This window comes from Colletotrichum gloeosporioides (assembly GCF_011800055.1).
Source record: "Colletotrichum gloeosporioides strain Lc1 chromosome Unknown consensus_17, whole genome shotgun sequence".
NCBI lineage: Eukaryota > Fungi > Ascomycota > Sordariomycetes > Glomerellales > Glomerellaceae > Colletotrichum > Colletotrichum gloeosporioides.
The window spans coordinates 1,410,274-1,431,103 of record NW_025544662.1 but is presented as its reverse complement, the minus strand read 5'-3'; the positions used below and the strand labels follow the sequence as shown (position 1 = coordinate 1,431,103).

Below are 20,830 nucleotides of genomic sequence, written 5' to 3'. Positions count from 1 at the left end.
TTGATGTACAGCTAGATAGCGACAACTCCAATATATATACTTGTCTACTACACTGGCCGGTTTCAGCCGGACATTTCGAATCGTGTCGATCTTACCGTCATTCGTAAGCTACATTGACATCCGCTTCTCGCATAGAGTCGCCGGCATGATTAAGTTTCGTTTCCCCCAACTCCACGCATCGTCTCTGCAGTGAGCTCATCAAACATGGGTGGCTATAGCCATGTAGAAACCTCGTGTTCTACCCATACAGCAGCTGTTGCATTTCTCTCTCCAGAGGTTCCAAGACGTTTTCCTCGATCGACTGGACAAAGTCCGTATCATCCAGCGATGCGAACGGATTGACGCAGCATTGAAGACAATATGTGATGGCGCTCGTGAACCCAAAGCTGAGATTCCCCTCGTTCACCTGGACATCGAGCCACCTCGTCACCGTCGAAAGGTCGGTCCACATATTCGGCTGTCCGTTCGGGGGTAGATCTTGGACTTGCCGCAAGCTTTCTATTGGGCTGCCGCATTTCAGTTCCACTAGCATTATGGCGAGGGCGAGCATGTTTATTCGCCCGGCAGGTGGGACGTCAGACCTGGACTGGGGCGATGGCTCATCTTGGGGAGTAGTTGGATGTTAGACCTGTATCTAGTGAGAATGAACGACTTGAGGGCGCTTACCGGCACAGTATTGACATGTAAGGTAGGGATGTCTGATGTCCACCGATGAAGCATTCCCGCCCTTCAAACGTAGGAAGGCGATGCTCCTCCTACTCCAAGGCTGATGTAGCCAGGGGGTCTCGCTAAGCTGCAGAACCGAAGACGCGAGGGTGACGGCGAGGCAGTAGTAATCTGCCAGCACGTAGTCATGGCGCTTGATAGATGGCAGGAACCCGTCCAGCGTCATATGGCTCTGGGCGAGAGTGCATTTTTGGGTTTCTACCTGGTATAGTCCCCTCAGTATATCCGATGAGTCGATGGCGAAGCCGATGTGAGGGTGCATGGCTTCCTCGATGGTCGTGCATATGTCCTTCACCTCTAGGACTGTTATGCTTCCGGGCTCATCTAGGCTTTCTTTCAGTTCTGCCATTGAGAATGTCACCTTTGGTGCATTTTGGCTTCTACAGTATAGGTTAGAACCATGGAACGCTGTTAGTCAAGATGGGGAATTTACCTGGCCGTTATTAGTGAGTCGTCAATCCTGAATTCTGTATCGAGCCATGTCATGACCGCAGCCCGCCATAGCGATACTCCGAAGCGATCCATTTTACCCGCCTCCATCACGTTTCCCTTCCGGCTCTTCTTTACGCGTCGAGCAATGCGTTGTTCTAGAAGCAGCCCCGCATGATGAGAGTCGTGATCCGAACACCACCGCCCGCAGAGCCCTCCGTGGACTCTCGAGGCGTTTGCGCGGATGCTCTGAAGGGGTGCCACGAAGCGGATGCGCGGTCTTCGGGTAGGCCCTTCGTCCTGCTGAATTGCATTAATCGCATCGGCGCCCGTTAGCAAGTCTCGAAGTTTCCTGTTGCAGCTTTCTAGTTCGGTGAGCTTCTTGTCGATGGTCCGCCGCTTCATGGTGAAATTGACGCGCTTCCGGAACTGAAAGCGCTGACGAGGATCAGGCGTCTTCGAGACTGGTGGGTTGGCTGATATAACAGTCTGAAGCCCATTATCTAATACCTTGGTTCACAATTCTGTTAGCATAGCACCGCCGACCTCTGCTTCATGGTCCTCGAACCTGATCCGAGCCGTCAATGTCTAGACCAGCCGCGATGGTCACCATGACGGCCTCCATTTCCTTCACTAATGCCATGCATGGCCCGTAAGCTCTGCTTAACTCGCTTTTCAAGTCCAGAAGAAGCTCTCTGGACGTCCAGAGGTGATCTTGGGGGTCTTCGACCATCCGGTCCAGTTCATCGTGGCTCACAATTCGCGCAAGCATCAAACGAAGGTTTTGATCATATGTGGCCCTCTCGGTGACCAAGCGCAAAATTACTTTTGATAATTCTCCGCGCCATTTGAAGAAGGCCACGGCGGGGTCAACGAATTCCTGGTAGTGTTCAAGGGCAGATATGACGAGAGGCACGGCCCCGAGAACCAGACCAGCGATCTCTGCCATCTGAAAGACCAATGCTAAGGCTTCTAAGCTTTAGAGACTGTCATCAGAAGTTGCTATAGTTCTGATTCGAAGTCAAATGCTGAGGGCTGCAGGGAGACGAGAGAAGTTGAGAACTCGACTGTAGGAATTACCATGGTTGGATGATGCTCCGTCAGCTTGCATAACCGAGCTGAGCTGAACTAGAACGACAGGAGCCTTGCGGAATGAATGATTTCAATTGGACCGTTCCATCGATGAAATACAACTGATTACCCCTCTTTCCGGAAATACCTTGCCAAACCCGAACCTTATCTCGAAATCAGCTGTGGATGATACTTAATCGTTGCGTGATTTTGCTCTGCCTGATCATTCAGACCTCCAGTAAACCAAATTCCAGGTTCACTAATACGGTCGAGAACTTCAGTTTGGCCTTCCGATTGTATCATATCCTCACTCAAATAACGTCTGGAACATTATATTGCCGTCTACTGAATGTGACTATTGTCACTACGGTACTCAAAACGGATAATGCGGTCCCAAAAAGTGCAGGCTTCTCTCAGACAAAAACCGATATCATGGAATCCCAACAGGCTTTTCCTCTGGCAGAGGCCACTAGAACATGCATGTCTTTGTTCAACGCCTTAAAGTCCAACTCAGACACTGCCATCGACAAGTTCAAAACGCAGCTACCTTCGCAAGTTGTGAGAGACCAGCAAGATCGTTTCAAACTATGGGCAACCAACCTCGGAGCCCTTCAACGAGGCAGAGCGTCGTTAGATTTTCGTTTGATGGATTCCAGTCTCATGCACAGCACCGTATACAAGCTGCTGAAGGAGCTGGACAACACTATTAAGAGAAGTACGAAGTCAATCCGGTTTCCTGTATCTTTGGCAGACAATCCAGGCAGATGAATTACAAACATTTTCCTAATCGAATGACTAGGCGAACAAGTGGTGACTGGATCAAGACCACCCTTGGAAGAAACGCTCATAAACGATATGGATGACAGTTCAGGCTACTCCAGTGAAAGCGGCAGCTCAGACGATGGCGAGAATTTTCCAGGATTCTCCGGAAAACAGACAGAGCTAGGACAGAACACAGCCGAGATAAACCACATTCTATCTTCCCTCGTCAAATTATCCTTCAGGATCAGGGGGCCTGCAAACAGAACTGCGCATCTGGACCATAAGGCTCTGAACCACAAGGAGCTCGTTCCTGTCGATGGAACCACGATGGGCGACTTACTCGAAGCTTACTCGACTCTTGATCGACAACATGTCGAAGAAACTCTTCGGCAGCTTCGGAAGGATCAAGCTGCAGTGGAAATTTACGATGACCTCCATGTCCCAGAGGCTGTTGACTCGGCTGCGTCTGAAAAGAGTCACGGTAATCATGAGAGTTACCTCGTTGATCGCTGGAGCACGTCAATCACAAGCAGGCGGCGAGTCTTTGCATACTGGCGGAGACATGCCAAGAAGTTGGCAAAGGATGAACGGCCATCTCAGCCAAGAGAAGCTTCAGCTCGACCAAGTGAACTTCCTGCAGCCGTGCCGCTGGGAGTCGTGCGGTCTTCTGAAGGCCTCAACACAAATCCCCGGCCCGTCGAGTCCCACGTAGCGAGTTCCACTGGGCGTACATTACTCTCTGGAACAGATGCGACAAAGTATCACCATGACGGAGACAATACCGACACCGTGTCAACCATATCCTACGTCTCAACAGCTTTTGGGGACGATGGAACCTCTGAGCTCCCTGCTCCGCCTCTCATCAAGCCTGAGCAGTTGGAATTCGTGTGCCCGTATTGCCACGTCTTGTGCGCCGCTCGAGAAGGAAGAGGAAGGCGTTGGAGGTAAGAACTCGCCGCGAAGTGAACCTACCAGGACTATTTGAGACTGAACCTCTTTCAGGGAACACATTCTACGAGATCTTCAACCGTACATGTGTACATACACCGATTGCACAGAGTCAAGTGCGATGCACAGCAGCAAGTCTGCCTGGCTGGAACACGAATCCCGTGTTCACCGTAGGGTGTGGCGCTGTTTCGAGCATAAAGATCTATTTAGATCGAAAGGCGCCTTGATCGGGCATCTCGAAGCATCCCATGCTACATTAAGCCAGGCTCAGATACAGGGTATGGCTAGCTTTGCACATGCTAGCACAACGGATGTGCGCGACACTTGCCCCTTTTGTCTCTCTAACGGCCCGTTTGAGACCTCTCTCACTGACCATATGGCCCTTCATATGGAACGACTCGCTTCTTTCTCCATTCCACGACACGCACTAGAAGAGGATGAGCCGACGCATGGGAGCAATTCTGGAGCTGCTCAGGGCAATCGGTCTGAATCTTCTCTCCTGGATGTCAGTCTCAAGTTCTCAGACAACGGTTCTAAGGCCTCGTCTTCTCCCGATGCTGCGTCCCTCGAGCGGGGCGATGCCTTCAAAGACAACGTTGAAGACAAACAGGAAAGCGAGAATAACCTTCCAGAGCCGAAGAACACCGCCGATGATGAGTCTGTCTTTAATAAATACTTGCAGCAACGACACCCGGGTACCTGGCAATGGTTCTTGAACTCAACCGGCCACCAGACGTGGTTATCCCGTGTTGGGGAGAAACGTCTAGTTCTAGGTGTGCCTGGGGTCGGAAAATCTGTTCTAGCTGCGGTGGTGCTCGAAGACATTCGCCAAAGATTCAGGAACGAGAAGACAGTCGGGGTTGTAGGCTTGTTTTGTGAGACTTACGACCACCGAAAGAACATGATGGGAGCGCTATTCCGAAGCTTCATGACCCAGCTCAGCGATACCCAGGTATCGCATTTTCTAAGTTACGAAGAGGAACAAGTTCTATCAGTTTATCAAACACGACAGTATTTCGATTTGGCTTTGTCCACTGACGATCTATCGAGGGTCTTTTTTGTCGTTGACGGATTCGATATGCGAGCAAGACACTTGGAGCTACTCCGATTATTACACGGCATCGCGAGGGACCACTCCAAAGTCAGCGTGCTTCTCACTTCCAGGATTGACCCGACGATCGTCGACGCACTACCGGACTTCCGAATCCAGGAGCTGCGAGCCACAGACGCTGACATATCAGCGTATACACGCGATGCTTTCAATGTGGCAACAGAAAGCAAGAGCGGTCCAGGACGACTAGAAGAATTCGAAGAGAAAATAGTGACTTTTGCAGAAGGAGTGTAAGTTGAAACACCGGTCTTTGAGTAACAGCTGTCTAACAAAGCTAGGTTCCTGTTTGCTAAAGCCTACATTGATGCCTTGAAGGATAGCCCAGATGTGGAATACTTCGTCAATCCTGTTCTGTTGCAAATTCTGTTACAAACTCCCAGAATCATTGACTTTTACGAAAAGACAATGTTGCGCGTCCGGGAATCGAACATGGCTAGTAAACTACTTGCCTGGATGGCACATTCTGACTACGTTCTGGAAAAGCCACAAATCCAGGATTTGACTGCTTTCATTCTACACGATGGCACTTCAGATAAAGAGGCATCCATGGACGCAAATTCAGTACTCTCTCATTGTGCTGGGCTTGTCATGGAGACCTCGGGGGGTAGTCTGGTGTTTTTCCATCCTACGACAGAAGCGTATCTCCTTCAAACAAGGGATAAGTGGTGTCCAAACGCAGAGGAAGACCAAACGAAAGTTTGCTGTAAGTATCTCTCCATGGATGCCTTTGCGGCAGGCCCTTGCCTGTCAGATGATGAGTGGGAAGAACGTCTCGTTCAGCATCCTTTCTACATTCACGCGGCACTAGCATGGGGTCTCTATGCCCGCAAAGCTCTAGACAAACATAAAGGCGCAAGAGATACAGCAGCGATAGACAGCGTACGCGAGGCCATCATGAATTTTCTTGGAAGAGATATGATGGTCCAGGCAGCTGTTCAAGCCCTGAAAGTGGACGATGCTGGGTTACACTCTCCAGGATGGAGTCAGTTGTATCCAAAACAGTGGACAAATATTCACCTTGCGGCCTACTTTGGGCTGACGGAGATTGTGGAAACGATGCTTCCCGAAAATGGCGTCGTTTGGGATACCACCATAGATGGCGTCTATTCCCCGATCATAGTCGCTGCGGAACGAGGACATCATTCCACGTTAAGTTTTATGCTGGGAAAGCTGATTGATCGAAGCGGGAGGTCGCTGACTGGTTTGTACGGAATGGTTAGCCATTTGGCCCTCGCGGGAGCCGCTCAGAACGGACATGAACCTAACGTTCGTTTGCTGCTTACCTACGGCGCTGATCCCAATGGTACCGTCGGATCAATCACGCCACTCTGCTACGCCGTCGAAGATGGTCATTTCAACGTCGTGGAGACGCTGCTAGAGTATGGTGCAGACCCGAATCTAAGAACCGAAGTGGAGGCCCCGTTGGATTTGGCCATCAAGAATGATCAACAAGACATCGTCACCTTGCTCATCAAACATGGAGCGTCCCTCGACAAGACGGGCTCAGCCCCGTCGGGCTTGACCACCCCTCAGCACATCAACCCTGAAATCGTACCGTTCATGCTGAAAGACGGCGTTGGGGTAAACTACAGGAATGATGACGGCTTCACGGCACTTCATATCTCTGCAATAAGCGGTCATATCGATACCGTGAGGACCCTGCTTAACCACGGAGCAGATGTAAGCATTATGGACAATTCTGGCGCTACGCCCTTGGACTATGCCATCGATGGAGGGCATGAAGAAGTGGTAAACTTGATCTTGGAAAATGGTAGCGAATCTTGGGGTTTGGTCGGCAGCATCGCAGATCATGTAAGTTAGCGAAGCAAGGCAAAGGCCGTCACGATCGAATGAGGAATCGTTAGCACCCCTATTTCCTGGATACATATGCTAGAGATCTGGTTGTTCAAATCATTTCATGATCATAGCAAGTCGGAAAGAGTAACGCATTCGGAATTCATGCGCAGGGTTTTGAATCGAGGCTGGCTTCATGAAATGGGTGTGATCGTTGAATGTTTTATTGAAGTTGGACGCTTGAATGTAGACGCTTCCTGTAGTATAGTACGATATTAAACTGGATCCTCGATCTTTAAAAGTCTACCCAAGTCCCAAGAAACTCCTGCTCAATTGGTTCCAGCACCTTTTCTTGAATGGTTTGAACAAAGCTGGCGTTGTCAAATGACGCAGCATAGTGAGTGGAGAATTGGAGGCAGTGCCAAATCGCGCTTTTGAACCCTTTGGTTAGCTGTCCTTTACTTTCCTTCTGGAGGAACCATCGCTGTGCCGTGAGGAAATCCGTTTGCTCGTGTGGCTGCCCATCTGGCCCCATCTCCGACTCCGTCCTGACGTTTTCGATAGGCGTTCCGAAGTTGAGTTCAAGGAGCATTATGGCGAGCGCCAAAATGGTTCGTCGGTTGCGCAGCCGTAGTGCAGCAGTCTGACCCTCGTTTTGTGACACTACGGTATCTATTTTCCGGTCAGTAACGTAAAGTAGCAGATTCCATAACTATCAAGACAGCCTACCAGAGTCATATTGGCAAGCTAGGTATGGATGCTTGATATCCACGGACGATTGGCTACCATCTTCCAGTCGCAGAAAGGCGATACGTTTCCGGCTCCACGATTGTATAAGCCACGGTGTCTCTCCTAGTTGTAGTATGGATGAAATCAAGGTTAGAGCTAGATAATACAGGTCCGGCATAGAATGATCCCTCCTGTGAATCACGGGGAGGAAGTGATCCATGGTAACGAAATTAGCGGCCAGGTGGTACTGTCTAGTTTCAACTTCGTATAGACCTCGAAGAATACCTGATTGGTCTATCTTTAGTCCTATTTGAGGGTAGATTGCGCGGTGGATAGCGGTGCAGATATCGGTGATGGCCAATGTCTCCAAAACTGGAACGCTTGTATTCAGCGTAGTCTGAATGTTCGGGCCTGTGATAACCATACGAGATACACTAGAACCGGTTTGACTGATCTAGTCAGTCATGATTGCATCTATGTGCGTGAAGGCGACGAGGATATGGATACCTTGTGCTGGCTGAAGACTCGTCGTAGACACGAATCTCTGTGTCGATCCAGGACATCTCAGAGAACTTCCACATGGACACGCAGAAGCATTCCGGTGTTCCCACATTTCTCAGTATTTCTTGCTTTGATAGTTCTCTCCGCCTCCTTATTCGTTGCTGAAGAAGCAATCCAGCCTGATGACACTCGTGGTCGGCGCAAAATCGTGTGCGGAGGCTTTGGTGGACTCTGGCCGCGTTGTCTCGTATTTTCGGCAGCGGAGCAACGAATTTGATATTGACTTTCGAATGCAGACCATTGCTCTCATTTATGGAGTTGACTTTAGTCTTTGTATCCAGAAGCTTGCCTAACCTGTCGTTGTCCCTTTCTATCGATGCGATGGCTTTGTTCAGTTGACTTCGCTTCATTGTGAATCTTATTTGCCGTCGAAACTCGAACCGGGAAACGCCGTCTTGTGTCGTTGATATTGGAGAGTTGGCTGACACGAAAGCTCTCAGGCCTCCTCGTGCGATCTTCAAGACAGGATGTTAGCATGGCTCTGCAGTGCCCCGAGTGTAAGCATCTAACCTGGTCCGACCCTTCGATATTGAGACTCGCTGCAATTGTCTCCAAGCTTGCTCCAATGCCTCGAACCAAATCAATGCAAGGCTCATAAGAGCACTCCCATTCGTCCCTCAAGTCACCTATCAAGTCTTCGTCTGTCCAAAGTTCACACTGCGGATCGCTGATCATCTCCTCCATGTTGGTGGAGCGTACGGCTTTCGATAACAAGACCCGCAGATTATCGTGATAAGTTGCGCGCTCTACAGCTAGCCTTCGAATGTTATTCTTAAGATCGCCCCTCCAATTCTTAAATCTAATAACGGGATCAATGATGTCTCGATAGTGCTCCAAGGCAGATATGAGCAGAGGCACGGCCCCGAGTACGAGGCCGGCGATCTCCGCCATGATTGGCCCTCAAGCAGATCAATCAATACTGTTGCTCAGTCTATCATGTATCTGCTTGACCTACTGCATCAAAAGCCCAGATACCGTTGTATGCGAAGGTATGGTCGACTGTGACACGCTGTATAACAATGAAGCTGCGATTCCCCCGCACATTCGCCAATTGTAGATATGGCCACTGCAGCCTTGCGGCTGCGCCTCTGCCATTGGACATGCGACTGAAGTTACACAGAAAGCGCTCATGCAGTCAGACTTGGCGTTTCCATTTCTGGCTTCCCGTGATATCAAGCCGGCTCGTACGGCTTTTCCGCCACCCCGCTTATCTCGATACCCAACGTGCGATGCTACTGCGTCTTTCTTATCGCACCAAAATGTGGCCGACAAAGTCGAGCTAGCAGTTACACGCACTCAAAGTCTCCGAGGCAACACTTCAAGATAGTCTCATTCCAGTCTTTTCTTCTGAGCGGGTCGTTAGAAGTTTCTGGCTCCGACACCATGGAGACACAAACAACGACTGAGCCGACATCTATTCCACTCGCAGCGGCCACCACAAAATGCGTGGAAACTTTCAATCTTCTTGTGCGCAGTCTGGAAACCCCCAGCCAAAAATCAGACGGGAAACTGTCCATCTCGGTAGTCAAGAACCAGCGAGACAGACTCAGGGTATGGGCAACTAATATCGGAGTGCTTCGACATGGAAAGGCGTCTTTAGACGTTCGGATGACGGGTTCTTCGCTCACAAAGACCACCATTCTCGATTTATTAACCGAATTGGATGCAACACTATTGAAAAGTAAGAGCTCATCTACTAATTGGGCGCCAAAGAACTTTCCGCGGAATTTATTCGGTCCCCTTAAACCTGTGAATTAGGTATAGATAGAGTGCAGATGTAACTAACGGTTCGATGTAGGCATCGAAGTGGTTCAGGGTGACAGGCTCCCTCTCGAGCAAACATTCGAAAGCGACTCCGAGGATGGCTCTGAGAACTCTAGCGAGAGTAACAGCTCCAGCGATGGCAGTTACTTTGGCAGATACGACATGAGGACCGAGCTGGGACAGAACACTGCTGACGTTGACCAGACTCTGGCATCCCTTGGCAAGATATCATTGCGAATCGGGGGCCCTGCTTTTCAAACTACACCAGTAAACAAAAAGGCCCAAGAACATAAGGAAGAAGTTCAGGTGGACGATCAGCTTGTTGATCTATTCGAGGCTTACTCGGACTTTGATCAAGGCCATGTCAATGAATTCATTCGGCAACTCCAAAGGCCCACGACTGGCGAGGCAGACGATCCTCCATTGCCGCCGGGAACACAAGGTGGACTGCACGCAAGAAACCCCCATTATTACTTGGAACCACGCTGGGGAATTTCAATCACGACTCGCCGTCGAATATTCGCGTATTGGAGACGGCAAGCTAGAACGCCGAGTGTGACGGAAGCAACTCCTCAGCCTACGCCAATGAACGTTCACGATTTGCCGTTTCCGACGAACAAGAAACGGAGGCTGATGTCTTCTTCCAGCCAAGAAGATGAAGCACCGAGTTCTTCGAAGCGCGCATTGCTGCCAGAAACAGACCTCTCGCAAGACTACATAGAAGCCGGTGATGTGGGCGCTGTTTTGACAACTTCTTCTATCGCAATCAGGCTCGATGACGACGACGGTTCCACCAGATTTCCGTCCCCTCCTGCTTTGGAACCCGCGCAGACAAAATTCGTCTGCCACTACTGCAACGAACTTTGCGCTTCCGAATGCGCCACAGGCGGGCGCTGGAGGTGAGTGACCTCGAGGTCTCGCATGACTCGGCGAGGACCTAATCATTCTGATAGAGCACATCTCCTACAGGATCTGCAGCCATACATGTGTACCTATCCTGACTGCAAAGACGAAGAGGCCAGCAAAATGTATGCCACAAGAAGTGCCTGGCTTGAACATGAGTTGCAGAGTCATCGCAGAGTCTGGCACTGTTTCGAGCATCAAGACAAGTTTAAAACAAGAGCTGCTTGAATAGATCACATGGCTACGTCGCACACCACCTTTACAGAAGCTCAGATACAGGACATGTCTGAATTCGCTTATGAAGACACTAAGGATGAAAGAGAGCAGTGTCCGTTTTGTCTATCCTCCTCTCCAGGAGATGTAGACTTGGCGAGTCATATGGCATTACACATGGAGAGATTGGCCTCTTTCGCTTTCCCAAGAACTCAAGGAAATGACGAGTCAGACTCATCGCATGTCAGCTACAGGAGGGATGCCCAAGATGATCTCTCTTTCATGCTATCCTTGCGAAGTGTTAGTCTGAGGTTCTCAGATGATGAACCCTCAGGCTCACCAAACCACGTTGAGGACGGATTCCAGAACTACGCCGCTACCACGGAGGATACCGGGAGTAGTGACGATGGAGTCCGTCAAGACGGGCCTACCGTACCGACAGACGATGAAGTAGCCTATCAGAAATATAGGAATCAGCGATACCCAGGTACTTTCCAATGGTTCTTGGACTCAGAGAAATACCGAATGTGGACGGATAACGAGGAGGACTCGTTTCTTGTCCTTGGCGCACCCGCCGTTGGCAAATCTGTTCTAGCCTCGGTCGTTATTAAAGATCTTTACGCGGAGGCTCGCAGAGTGGCATCTATGGGTATCATCCTTGGGGTTATCGGCTTGTTCTGCGAAACACATGCCTACAGTGGTAATATCAGCATGAGTTTACACCGAAGCATCATCAAACAGCTTCTCCCATGCTCTTCCGGGGAACCTTGTGTCTCTAAATGAAGAAATTTTTGAAGCTGAAGAGGATGACATCCTTCTGAGCCAAGGGACACGAAGAGAACTTCTCGTCCGTGCCGCTCGCAGAACGAGCAGGATTTTCGTCGTTGTAGACGCTCCGGAATTGCTCGGAAATTACCAGGAATTCTTACAGTCGATATCAGACTTACGAAACTATGGTATCAAGGTCAATCTCCTAATAACCTCCAGATCAGTTTCGGTTGGTTTTGGTTGGCATACTCACACAACGACAATACGCGCCACACATCGTGATATCTCGAGATTTGTACGAGGCTCTTTGAAGGCAAACCCACCTTCTGCACCCCTAGATGGGATCCTGAAACAGACTGTGGACTTTGCGAATGGTTTGTGGGTGTTTTTCCACAAGTATCTGTACGAAAAACTACTAACAGCACTAGGTTTCTCTTTGCCAAGATTCATCTTGATCATCTAAAAGCCAGCACACGAACCGACAACGAAGATTCTTTCGATCCAAACCGCTCTACGCCATTGGTGAAGTTGTATACTGAAGCTATGATACGTGTGCAGAAGTCACCTCTATCAGAGTGGGCCACAACTCTCATTGCCTGGATAGCTCTCTCTGAATCTAGCCTGAGGCTTGACAAGAGGGCGTTCGAGGATCTTTGCACGTTCAGAAACAGCAAAAGCTGTCCTCCTACGAACTTGAATCTGGAAGCGGTGATCGCTTCCTGTGCTGGTCTCGTCGTCGTCGATTCAGAGGGGTATCTTGATTTCTTCCACGGTACAGCAAAGTCATTCCTTGCTTCGGACCGAGATTATTGGTTTCCGGGTATGGCGCGAGAACAGGCAGAAACCTGCTGTGAGTACCTGTCTATGGAGGTCTTTGAGTCTGGGCCTTGTAAGACGGATTTTAGATGGGATGAGCGAATGGTGATGCATCCGTTCTACGTCCACGCCGCAACGTCCTGGGGAAAGTACGCGCGGAAGGCTTTGGACCAGGAAAAGAGTTCGAGTGACCCGCGGATTGGAGAACCATTGCGGCGAGCCATCACAACCTTCCTCAGTAGCGTAAAAGCTGTTCAGGCCGCTATGCAAGTTGTGGACGCATTTAAAGGAGACGACTCGAATACGCCAGAATGGGACCAAATTCATGATCGCCTAAGCGTTGAAGTCGCAGCATACTTCGAGTTGACTGAAATTGTCGACATGCTACTACTTGTAGAGGCCTCGAAGTCCGGAAAAGTGTCTGAAGTCCGCCGTCTTCTCAAACAGGGAACACATGTCCATGGATTCGGGCCAGACAGCCCACTCCGTTCTGCAATATCGAATGACCACAAGGACGTCGTGGGAGTTCTGCTGAAATATGGCACCGACGCTAACTTTGGCTCTGCATGCGAATATCCATTGGACTGGGCCATGGACATGGAAGGGGAGATTGGAGATATCACACGCTTGCTCTTGGACTATGGAGCCGATCCTACAAAGATACGCACCAACCTGCTGAGCTTCGCCGTCAGGGATGAGGACATGAACATGGTGAAACTGCTTATTGAAAAGGGCGTAGATATCAACGCAGCAAACGAGAACAGCTGGACGGCGCTTCACTTTGCAGCTATGAATGGATTGCTGGACTTTGTTCTGATTCTGCTAAAACACTTACCCATCGCGACTGCTGCGGACTTGATGGGGAGAACGCCACTTGACTACGCGGAACAGAATGGGAAAGAGGCTGTTGTCCGCAGACTTAGGCAGTATATGCATGAGACAATTTGACTATTACCAAATGACATCACTGGCTATCGGTCATCTTGATTTGAATCAAAGTCCGAAGTCGTTTTACTTGATTATGCGTGAATTGGTTTCAACAGCGTGAGTTTGCCATTGAGAAAGACAAATAATTTGTTCCAATACTTTTACACGAGTCCAAGGTCCTTCTCAACCATGCCACGGCAGATGGGGTGGTAGAAGTCACGGTTCTTCTCAAAGGTCTTGAGCGCAAGATCGCGGTCGACCTTGTTCAGCGAACGGAACAGAGGCCTGACGAACTTCATGCGGCCGACATGGCCGAGAAGCTCAGCGGCACCAGCATAAGAGGACGAGTCCTGGGCCGCCAGGGCGATCTTGTAGTAGGCAGTCTTGAGCTCAGCGTTGCGCGAGGTGACGAGGTCATAAGTCTTGCCGAGCAGGCGGGCACGGTCGGCGGACAAGGGGCTCGGGAACTTCTCAATGGTCTCGAGCAGGACGAGCTTTTGGTTTCCGGAGAAGGAGGCAACATCCTCAGGAGAGGGAGTGAACTTCTGTTCAATTATTAGCATCGTGTTAAAGATGTGGACTAAAGCAGACTTACCTCGTCCTTCCAGTTCTCCGCAAGCTTGTAGCACACATCCGCCAGAGAGGTGTCAAACTCGGGCTTAGGGGGCAGACCAGGCTGGTAGAACCACTTGTCCCAGTCAATAGAGGCGACCTTGTCCTTGATCTCAGCATCGCCGAGGTCGTTGAAGAAGGTGAGGAAGGTGTCCTTGAACTCGAAAGAGTCAAGAGACTTGCGAGACCACTTGGTGAAGTAGTGGGGGATGAACTTGTCGAAGGCGTCGCGGCCAACGAGGCGCTCGAGGTAGTAGAGGAAGTGGAAGCCCTTCTCGTAGGGGACGGTGCTGAAGGCGTCATCGGGGTCGATGCCCTTGTGGTTGATGATGAGCTTGGTGAACTCGGAGTCGTTGCCGAAGAGGGCGACGGCGTCCTCTGATATATGTTAGTGAGTGAGATCTCATGTGAGACTGAATAGAGAATCCGTACCCAGAGCCTTCCAGCCGATGATGGCAGAGAAATCACGCTCAGCATCACCGTGAACAGCCATGCCGATTCTGCGCTCGAGGTAGGTCGTCCAACCCTCGTTCAACCAGCTACCGACTCATCAGCATCTCATCCTACTCATGTGAATCATCTCACTTACAAGTGCTCCCAGCTGCAGCTAGTGACCAAGTTTCCACTCCACGAATGGCTCAGCTCGTGAGCAATAACGTCCACATTTTGCTTGTCACCGCTGATGATGGTCGGCGTCGCGAACGTGTAGATGGGGTTCTCCATACCGCCGTAGGGGAAGCTAGGCGGCAGTACTAGCACGTTGTACTGGCCCCATCTGTAAGGGAAGACAAGCTTCTCCGCAACCTCCATGAACTTCTCCATGTCGCCCTGGAGCTCCCACTGCGACTCCTTCAGCTCATCGGGTCCGGTAGCAACGATGCTGCGCGGCCCAATATCCGCCGTCGCGATATCGCCAGACGCCAGCGCAAACAGATACGACGGGATCGGCACCTTCTGCTCGAAGCGGTACACCGTCTCGTCGCCCTTCTTCTCCGGCTCGCCCTCGACAGCCACGCCGGACGCAACGACCGGCAGCGGCGAGGTCAGGACAAAGGTGTACGTCGACTTGACGTCGGGGGTGTCCTGGCACGGGAACAGCGAGCGCGCGTGGATGGCCTGGCACTGCGAGAACATGTACGGGTGCTTCTTGTTGCTCGTCTGGGCGGGGGTGAGCCATTGCAGCGCGGTGCACTTGTCGGTGGTCGACAGGTCGACGTCGACCTTGACGATCTCGCCCTTTGCCGCGCCCTGGGGCACGAAGACGTGCAGGGGAGCGCCGTAGGGCTCGACGCGGTCCTTGAGCTCATAGGTGGAGGTGGCGGCGTTGACCTTGACGCCCTTGATGGAGAGGAAGCTGGAGTCGAGGACGATCTCCTTGCTCTCCTTGTCGGTCAGCGACTCGAGCTCGAGGGTGACGGAGCCCTTCAGACACTTGTCCTTGAAGTCGATGGTGAGGTTGGCGGTGGTGTGCTTGGTGAGCCACGCACCGTAGTTGGAGAGGGTGTTGGGGTCTCGGTTGGCGGCGGCCATCTTGGCGGTCGTGGCAAAGGCGGCGGCGCGGCTTGCAGGGTTGGCAACGCGGGTGAAGGCTGTTCTGAGCGGGATCGAAGCCTTTGAGACAAGGGATCGCCACATGTGTGTTGAATTGGCACTGCGGAGCAAAACAGGCTCCAGATTTTGATATCTCCAACTCCTCTCGTGATGTCGTTGGGAGGACTTGCCAAATTGGGACTAGAGTTTCGAGCTCCAGCCACAGCTTGCTGCAGAAGACAGGGTAAGCGACGCCACAGCGTGCGCCACATGCAGATGCATCTCCCAAGAAGATGCCCCTGCTGCCTCAGGTTCCACCTTGGCTGTTTGTTTCAGCGAGCGAGCTCAGTACCACTCTTCACCATCATCCCAAACATCCCAACGCAGCTTGACGAAAGGCTCGTGGGCTTCCGGAATCCCCTCGTCCTGCCTGTGGTGAACACCGCAATCGAGATTCAACTTTCCTCACACCCACTTTCAGACACATCCTCAACATGAGATGCAAGTCAAGTCTCGATGACGGCTATCAGTTTCTTGGCTTAGCTCCAGGTACACGCAACTCAACTCAGTCACACCTCGATAAGCTCACACAAGCCCAACACGGGGTATCTGTGTGATTCAGCCATCGTCGAACCTGCAGCACGGGATGGCCAACATCCTGAAACCAGCATTGCCTGTCCGAGATGGGATCTCCCTGCGTGACGTAGGAATCTTCCGTGTGGGTGTCCCAGCCGTTTCCACTGCTGGGCACATCCGACTTACAGTCCCTCCCTCCTCCTTCCCCCCTGGGCCTGGTTCATACACACCCTCACAACGCTTCTGCTTCGCCGCAGGAACGCACACGCCAGAGGGAAAGAAAAGACGACGGCGTCAGAACAATATCTCCGTAGCTCCAAGGGTGAGAAACCAGATGAAAAGTCTCCTACCTCCCCTGGCACCAGCAAACCTGGGCCTGGGTGCCGGAAACCCCAGCACCTGGGCAGAATAGTTCGTTCGATGTATGTTTGGTCCAGAGTATTCAAAAGGTTTCGAAGCACACAAAACGGCCAGCTCCTACGGCCGAAGGCTGTCGCTCCATGTTGCAGGGTAAGCCCGGGGGAAACATTCAAGCAAGCTCAGCGCCAGGTCCGAAGACGCGCGATGGCAAGCCAGAGAGGCTTGACATCCACGCTCGATTTGGTTTGTCACGATGCAGCACGCGCCGCCTCCTTTTTTTCGATCATTTTTTTTTCCCCCGTTCCCTCTCGGCCTTCCTTCCCTTCCTTTCACCTCGCATACGGGCCCTGGCCCGATCTTTGAATAGCCGGCCGCGCTGGCCACCCACCTACTGGGCTCACGATCCCACGGCCGCATTTTGGGATGAGCCATCCTTCGGCGGCCTGCCCTTTTTTGACGTCTGACATCCCAACGATCCGTTCTCGCCTGCGTGAACCGTTGGCTATTTTTTCTTCTGGCAGCAGAAAAAGAGCCAGGGTCATATGCGTCCGCAGCCGTGGGTACTGCTGCTCGGCGCTCGCAGTCACACCGGCGTGGGCGTGGCATATGGCGTGAGCTGTGGATACGGCTTCCAACGGTTCACCTTTCCAGGGCTCCGCGGGTTCGTGGCGTCCTCCGGCCAAGCCCGAGCCGAGAGATATGTGACAGAACCCATATCGCTACGTGACGGTTGCCACGGTTCTGCGAGGTATGCGAGATCATCGAGTCCGCACCGAGACAGAAAGGCAAAAAAAAAAGTTACTAGACGTTGTGGGAGCCTTGAAAGTCCTACCGGAAATCATGTCCCGTTTCCTCTCCGTCGCAATGTCGCTTCTCCCACAAAAGAGAAGCGGTCAACATTCAGCAAAAGTAGAGTTCCATCTTCATACCGGCGATGCTCGCCAGAACGACAGGCTTTACCGACGCACCCCAAAGCTTAGCACGCTGCGACAATGGGAGAACTCTTGAGCTTGCGGAGTTCTGCCAATCTCAACATCCATCACCAATAACGAACCCCTCTTATTCATTTACCTAGGGCCTCGCGAAGCAACTGAGCTTGTCCGACCTCCCTCTTACCCCACACTCGATGAGAGGTGCCACACCAAAAAGGGGAGGGGAGGGCCACCCCTGGTCGCGGAAACCCACAGTCTTCTGGAAGCCTGCGACCAACCGGAGTCCAAACAGCCAGCAGGGATGACTGCGTTTCCGTGTTGATGGAGGGGGACGAGATTGGAAAGGGGTTGCCAGAACCTCGTTCGCTGGAGGTCATACTCGCCGCACGTATTGATAAGATCTGAGCTATGGCACTGGGAACATCCCATCTCGTTTTTTGGCGATATTTGCCGATAATTGTTTTGTGGCTTGTGGGCGGTGCACAAGATGGCGTTCCGCTCGTCGTGTCTCGAAAGTCCCGTCGGCTTGAAACAGCCTGAAAGATGCGACCAACAGCCTCGTGTAGTGCGTCTCATGTTTGGGCAAACGGGGTGTGGAGGGATCTCTCGGTGACCAGGAACACCAAGACAGAATGCAGATACGCCTTCCTGCCCATGCCTTTGGCATCGGTTCTAGACAAGAAAACCCCTGGATTGTCAGCACTGACAAATAAGAAAACCTCGGATTTTGAGCCACGGGAGGATAAAGGCAAGGGTGAGGCGGCGGGAGGTCTGCGGCCAACACATCTCGGAGGTTGGACAGGAACGCAATGCGTTAGGGGTTGAAGAGGGAAGGTGTGTAATTGGCAGCGATGCCCTCTCCAGCAGCATCAGGAAGCTGCCGCGGCGAGATTTGAAGCCACGGAGGATGGGCACAATTCGAGTATGGGCGCGCCTTGGGGGGCGCTGGGTGCTGGGTGCTGGATGCTGGATGCATGATCGCAGTGCCATGCCACCACGCTGGACGGATCGTGGTTTCGCACCACTGCAGGTGCGTTGTGATTGCTGCCCACATAGGAGAATTATGATGAAGGTGAAAGGGGAAAAAAAAAAGAGAACCTTGCCCTAGACACAGCGTCCCGGAGAGCACCCGCGCTCGGGAGCCAAGACCATAAGGAGAGACATCGCGGCCAGTCGCTGCCCCTCCGAGCCTAGTCGCAGAACATGGTGCGGCGTGCACTCAGCTGGACGTGGTTGGCTGACGGATATTAGCTGCGTGGTGCTTCCCGGGCTGGAGGCACGCTAACAATTCAAGCTTAGCCGGATCTCAGGCAAAGGAGGGACTGGGTTGAGAATTCGCACCGGCCTTTGCGCCGGGGATAGTCGGCCGAGTCAGCCAAGGAAGGGTGATGAGGACCGTGAGGGGAGGGGAGACGAGCAGGATAGGACGGGAGAGGAGACGAGAGGGACTCGCCGTATGTCCTCTGTCCCTGAACCCAGCCACCTGCGTGCCGATTGACCGACCGCCAGCGGGCATGAACTGTCAAACGTTTTCCCAACGATAGGACCTGTGGTTTCTGCGGGGATCGAGTCTGACATTGAGCGATCCCGTCAATGCCCACAGCCGAAGGATTCGTCCAGCCTCTGGATGACAGCAGCTAACTCAACTCAATGCCTAGCGGAGGCCCGAGTTCGGGCGTATGTGTGTGCCTTTCTTCCTCTCAGGCCTACAAACTGCATATCGCGAGCCGTAGAATGCAGAGTTCTGGTAGACTAGGGGACCGCGGGAAAAGGCCGATATCGAGGCTATCTGCGCGCTTTGATGATTTGGGGATTGGGGGCGCCGCCCACGAGATTTTGACATGACAGGCTTGGCAACCGTCGGGCAAAACCTTAACGACACTGTAATTAACGTAGACGAGCACCCGGTGCTGCGTGCTGCCCTTCCGGCCCCCAAAACCCCTCCTCCATCTCTGCCATTCTCCACCACTCCGACGCTCTTGCGACTGTGACGCGCTCTAATCTGCCTGCAGCGCAGCAGTTCCCATTAACAGCCGTCTTTTATTGACGTTTTGACGTGAACCGTTGACGTCTGTCAAGAAGTCTCGTCTGTCGTAGATTGAAAGGGATGGGCCACAAAACCATGTTTTTCTCTGGGCAGACTTGTCGGAGAAAACTGGGAACTCGGATGGGATTGACTGTTGATCTCTCCCAACCGGCACATAGCATATGCCCGCTGATGTGCAGCTCCCGAGACGGGTACCCGAAGTCAAAATTATACGACGAAAAAGAATCCTCCGCAGTCCAGTCTTGATCAGTCCTTGTTCATCACGGGCCACCAACGCTGCGTTACCCCCCCCCNCCCCCCCCACGGTGCCCATGCCCGTTATCCCTCCTCTTCTCTCATCCACTCGTGTGTGGTGTGTCAACTTGTCAAGCACCCAACAGGCCCCAGAACTTCGACCGGCTGGGATGCCCTCACTTTGCTGGCCCTGAACGTGTAACAGTGGCATGCAAGGGCTGTCCTGCTATCCGTCGCTTGAATTCACGCTCCAACAAGCTTGCTGACGTTGCTTTCTCGTCTAGAGATAGACAAAACTTCAGACTGACATGAATAGCTTCGGCAGGCAAGACCGCCATCAACAACCAACGCCTCATTTCTCTCCGACTTTGATCTTGCCGCGCTTCGTCTGAACATTTTCTGTTTCGGTCTTGGCTCCGCAATTGCTCAGCCGTCTTGGTATCCGAGTTCGCCGCTTCAGCGTTGCATACGTACACCGTCCAGCTGCGTCTTGAGTCGCTGGAAGATTACCCTCGGATCCCAGTCTTGGTCTAGCTGGCTCATGCAATCTGCAAGTTGCTCGAGCCCTTTTTCCCCCGAGCAACATCACTAGTCTAGACCGTTCGTGAGCCAGCTTTTCCCGCACATGTTCGTAGGATTGGGCGGAGAGGAGGACTCCTGTGGGATATTCCCGGCCATTGACGAATAGCAGCCCTTGACGATCAACATGTCGTCTCGTGGACCAAGTGTCGTTTCAACCCCGCACTTCAAGGGGACCACGAGTGCTGCTGGTTCCTACCACACGGCAGCCCGACTGGACTTGGGAGGAAAAGGAAAGGAGCGCGCGATCAGATACCGAGGAATTAATTGCTCATACTGAACCCGTTCCATCTACGATGGTAGCCTAGACCCGACTGACTGTGTCGTATTTCCTGTCTGAATTTAGGCTGCGGAGGTGAACCGGTTGATCGCTTCTTCGTCCTTTCATTGCCGTTGGGCTCTCGCAATCAACCACGGGTCTGGACTCGAACCGGTACC

The 20,830-nt window shown here is 52.2% G+C and overlaps 4 protein-coding genes across 4 annotated transcripts; 2 read left to right on the top strand and 2 right to left on the bottom strand.

The window, feature by feature from the left end:
• Positions 1 to 238: 238 nt before the first annotated feature.
• GCG54_00011317 (uncharacterized protein) lies at positions 239 to 2,104 on the bottom strand (the record flags this gene model as incomplete). Its single annotated transcript, XM_045411222.1, has 4 exons — positions 239 to 603; positions 667 to 1,106; positions 1,160 to 1,644; positions 1,724 to 2,104. The coding sequence occupies 4 exons, from the start codon at positions 2,102 to 2,104 to the stop codon at positions 239 to 241; spliced, it is 1,671 nt and encodes a 556-aa protein (XP_045268280.1).
• Positions 2,105 to 2,658: 554 nt separating this feature from the next.
• On the top strand, positions 2,659 to 11,026 carry GCG54_00011316 (uncharacterized protein; the record flags this gene model as incomplete). The annotated part of the gene is made up of 7 exons (XM_045411221.1): positions 2,659 to 2,941; positions 3,026 to 3,932; positions 3,991 to 5,277; positions 5,326 to 6,863; positions 9,561 to 9,812; positions 9,930 to 10,794; positions 10,849 to 11,026. The coding sequence occupies 7 exons, from the start codon at positions 2,659 to 2,661 to the stop codon at positions 11,024 to 11,026; spliced, it is 5,310 nt and encodes a 1,769-aa protein (XP_045268279.1).
• Positions 11,027 to 11,035: 9 nt separating this feature from the next.
• On the top strand, positions 11,036 to 13,543 carry GCG54_00011315 (uncharacterized protein; the record flags this gene model as incomplete). Its single annotated transcript, XM_045411220.1, is given in 3 exon segments — positions 11,036 to 11,711; positions 11,728 to 12,181; positions 12,202 to 13,543. The coding sequence occupies 3 exon segments, from the start codon at positions 11,036 to 11,038 to the stop codon at positions 13,541 to 13,543; spliced, it is 2,472 nt and encodes an 823-aa protein (XP_045268278.1).
• A 140-nt stretch (positions 13,544 to 13,683) lies between these two features.
• GCG54_00011314 (Leukotriene A-4 hydrolase-like) lies at positions 13,684 to 15,769 on the bottom strand (the record flags this gene model as incomplete). The annotated part of the gene is made up of 4 exons (XM_045411219.1): positions 13,684 to 14,067; positions 14,118 to 14,512; positions 14,567 to 14,673; positions 14,724 to 15,769. 4 exons carry the CDS (start codon positions 15,767 to 15,769, stop codon positions 13,684 to 13,686), a joined length of 1,932 nt encoding a protein of 643 aa, XP_045268277.1.
• Between the last annotated feature and the right edge of the window lie 5,061 nt (positions 15,770 to 20,830).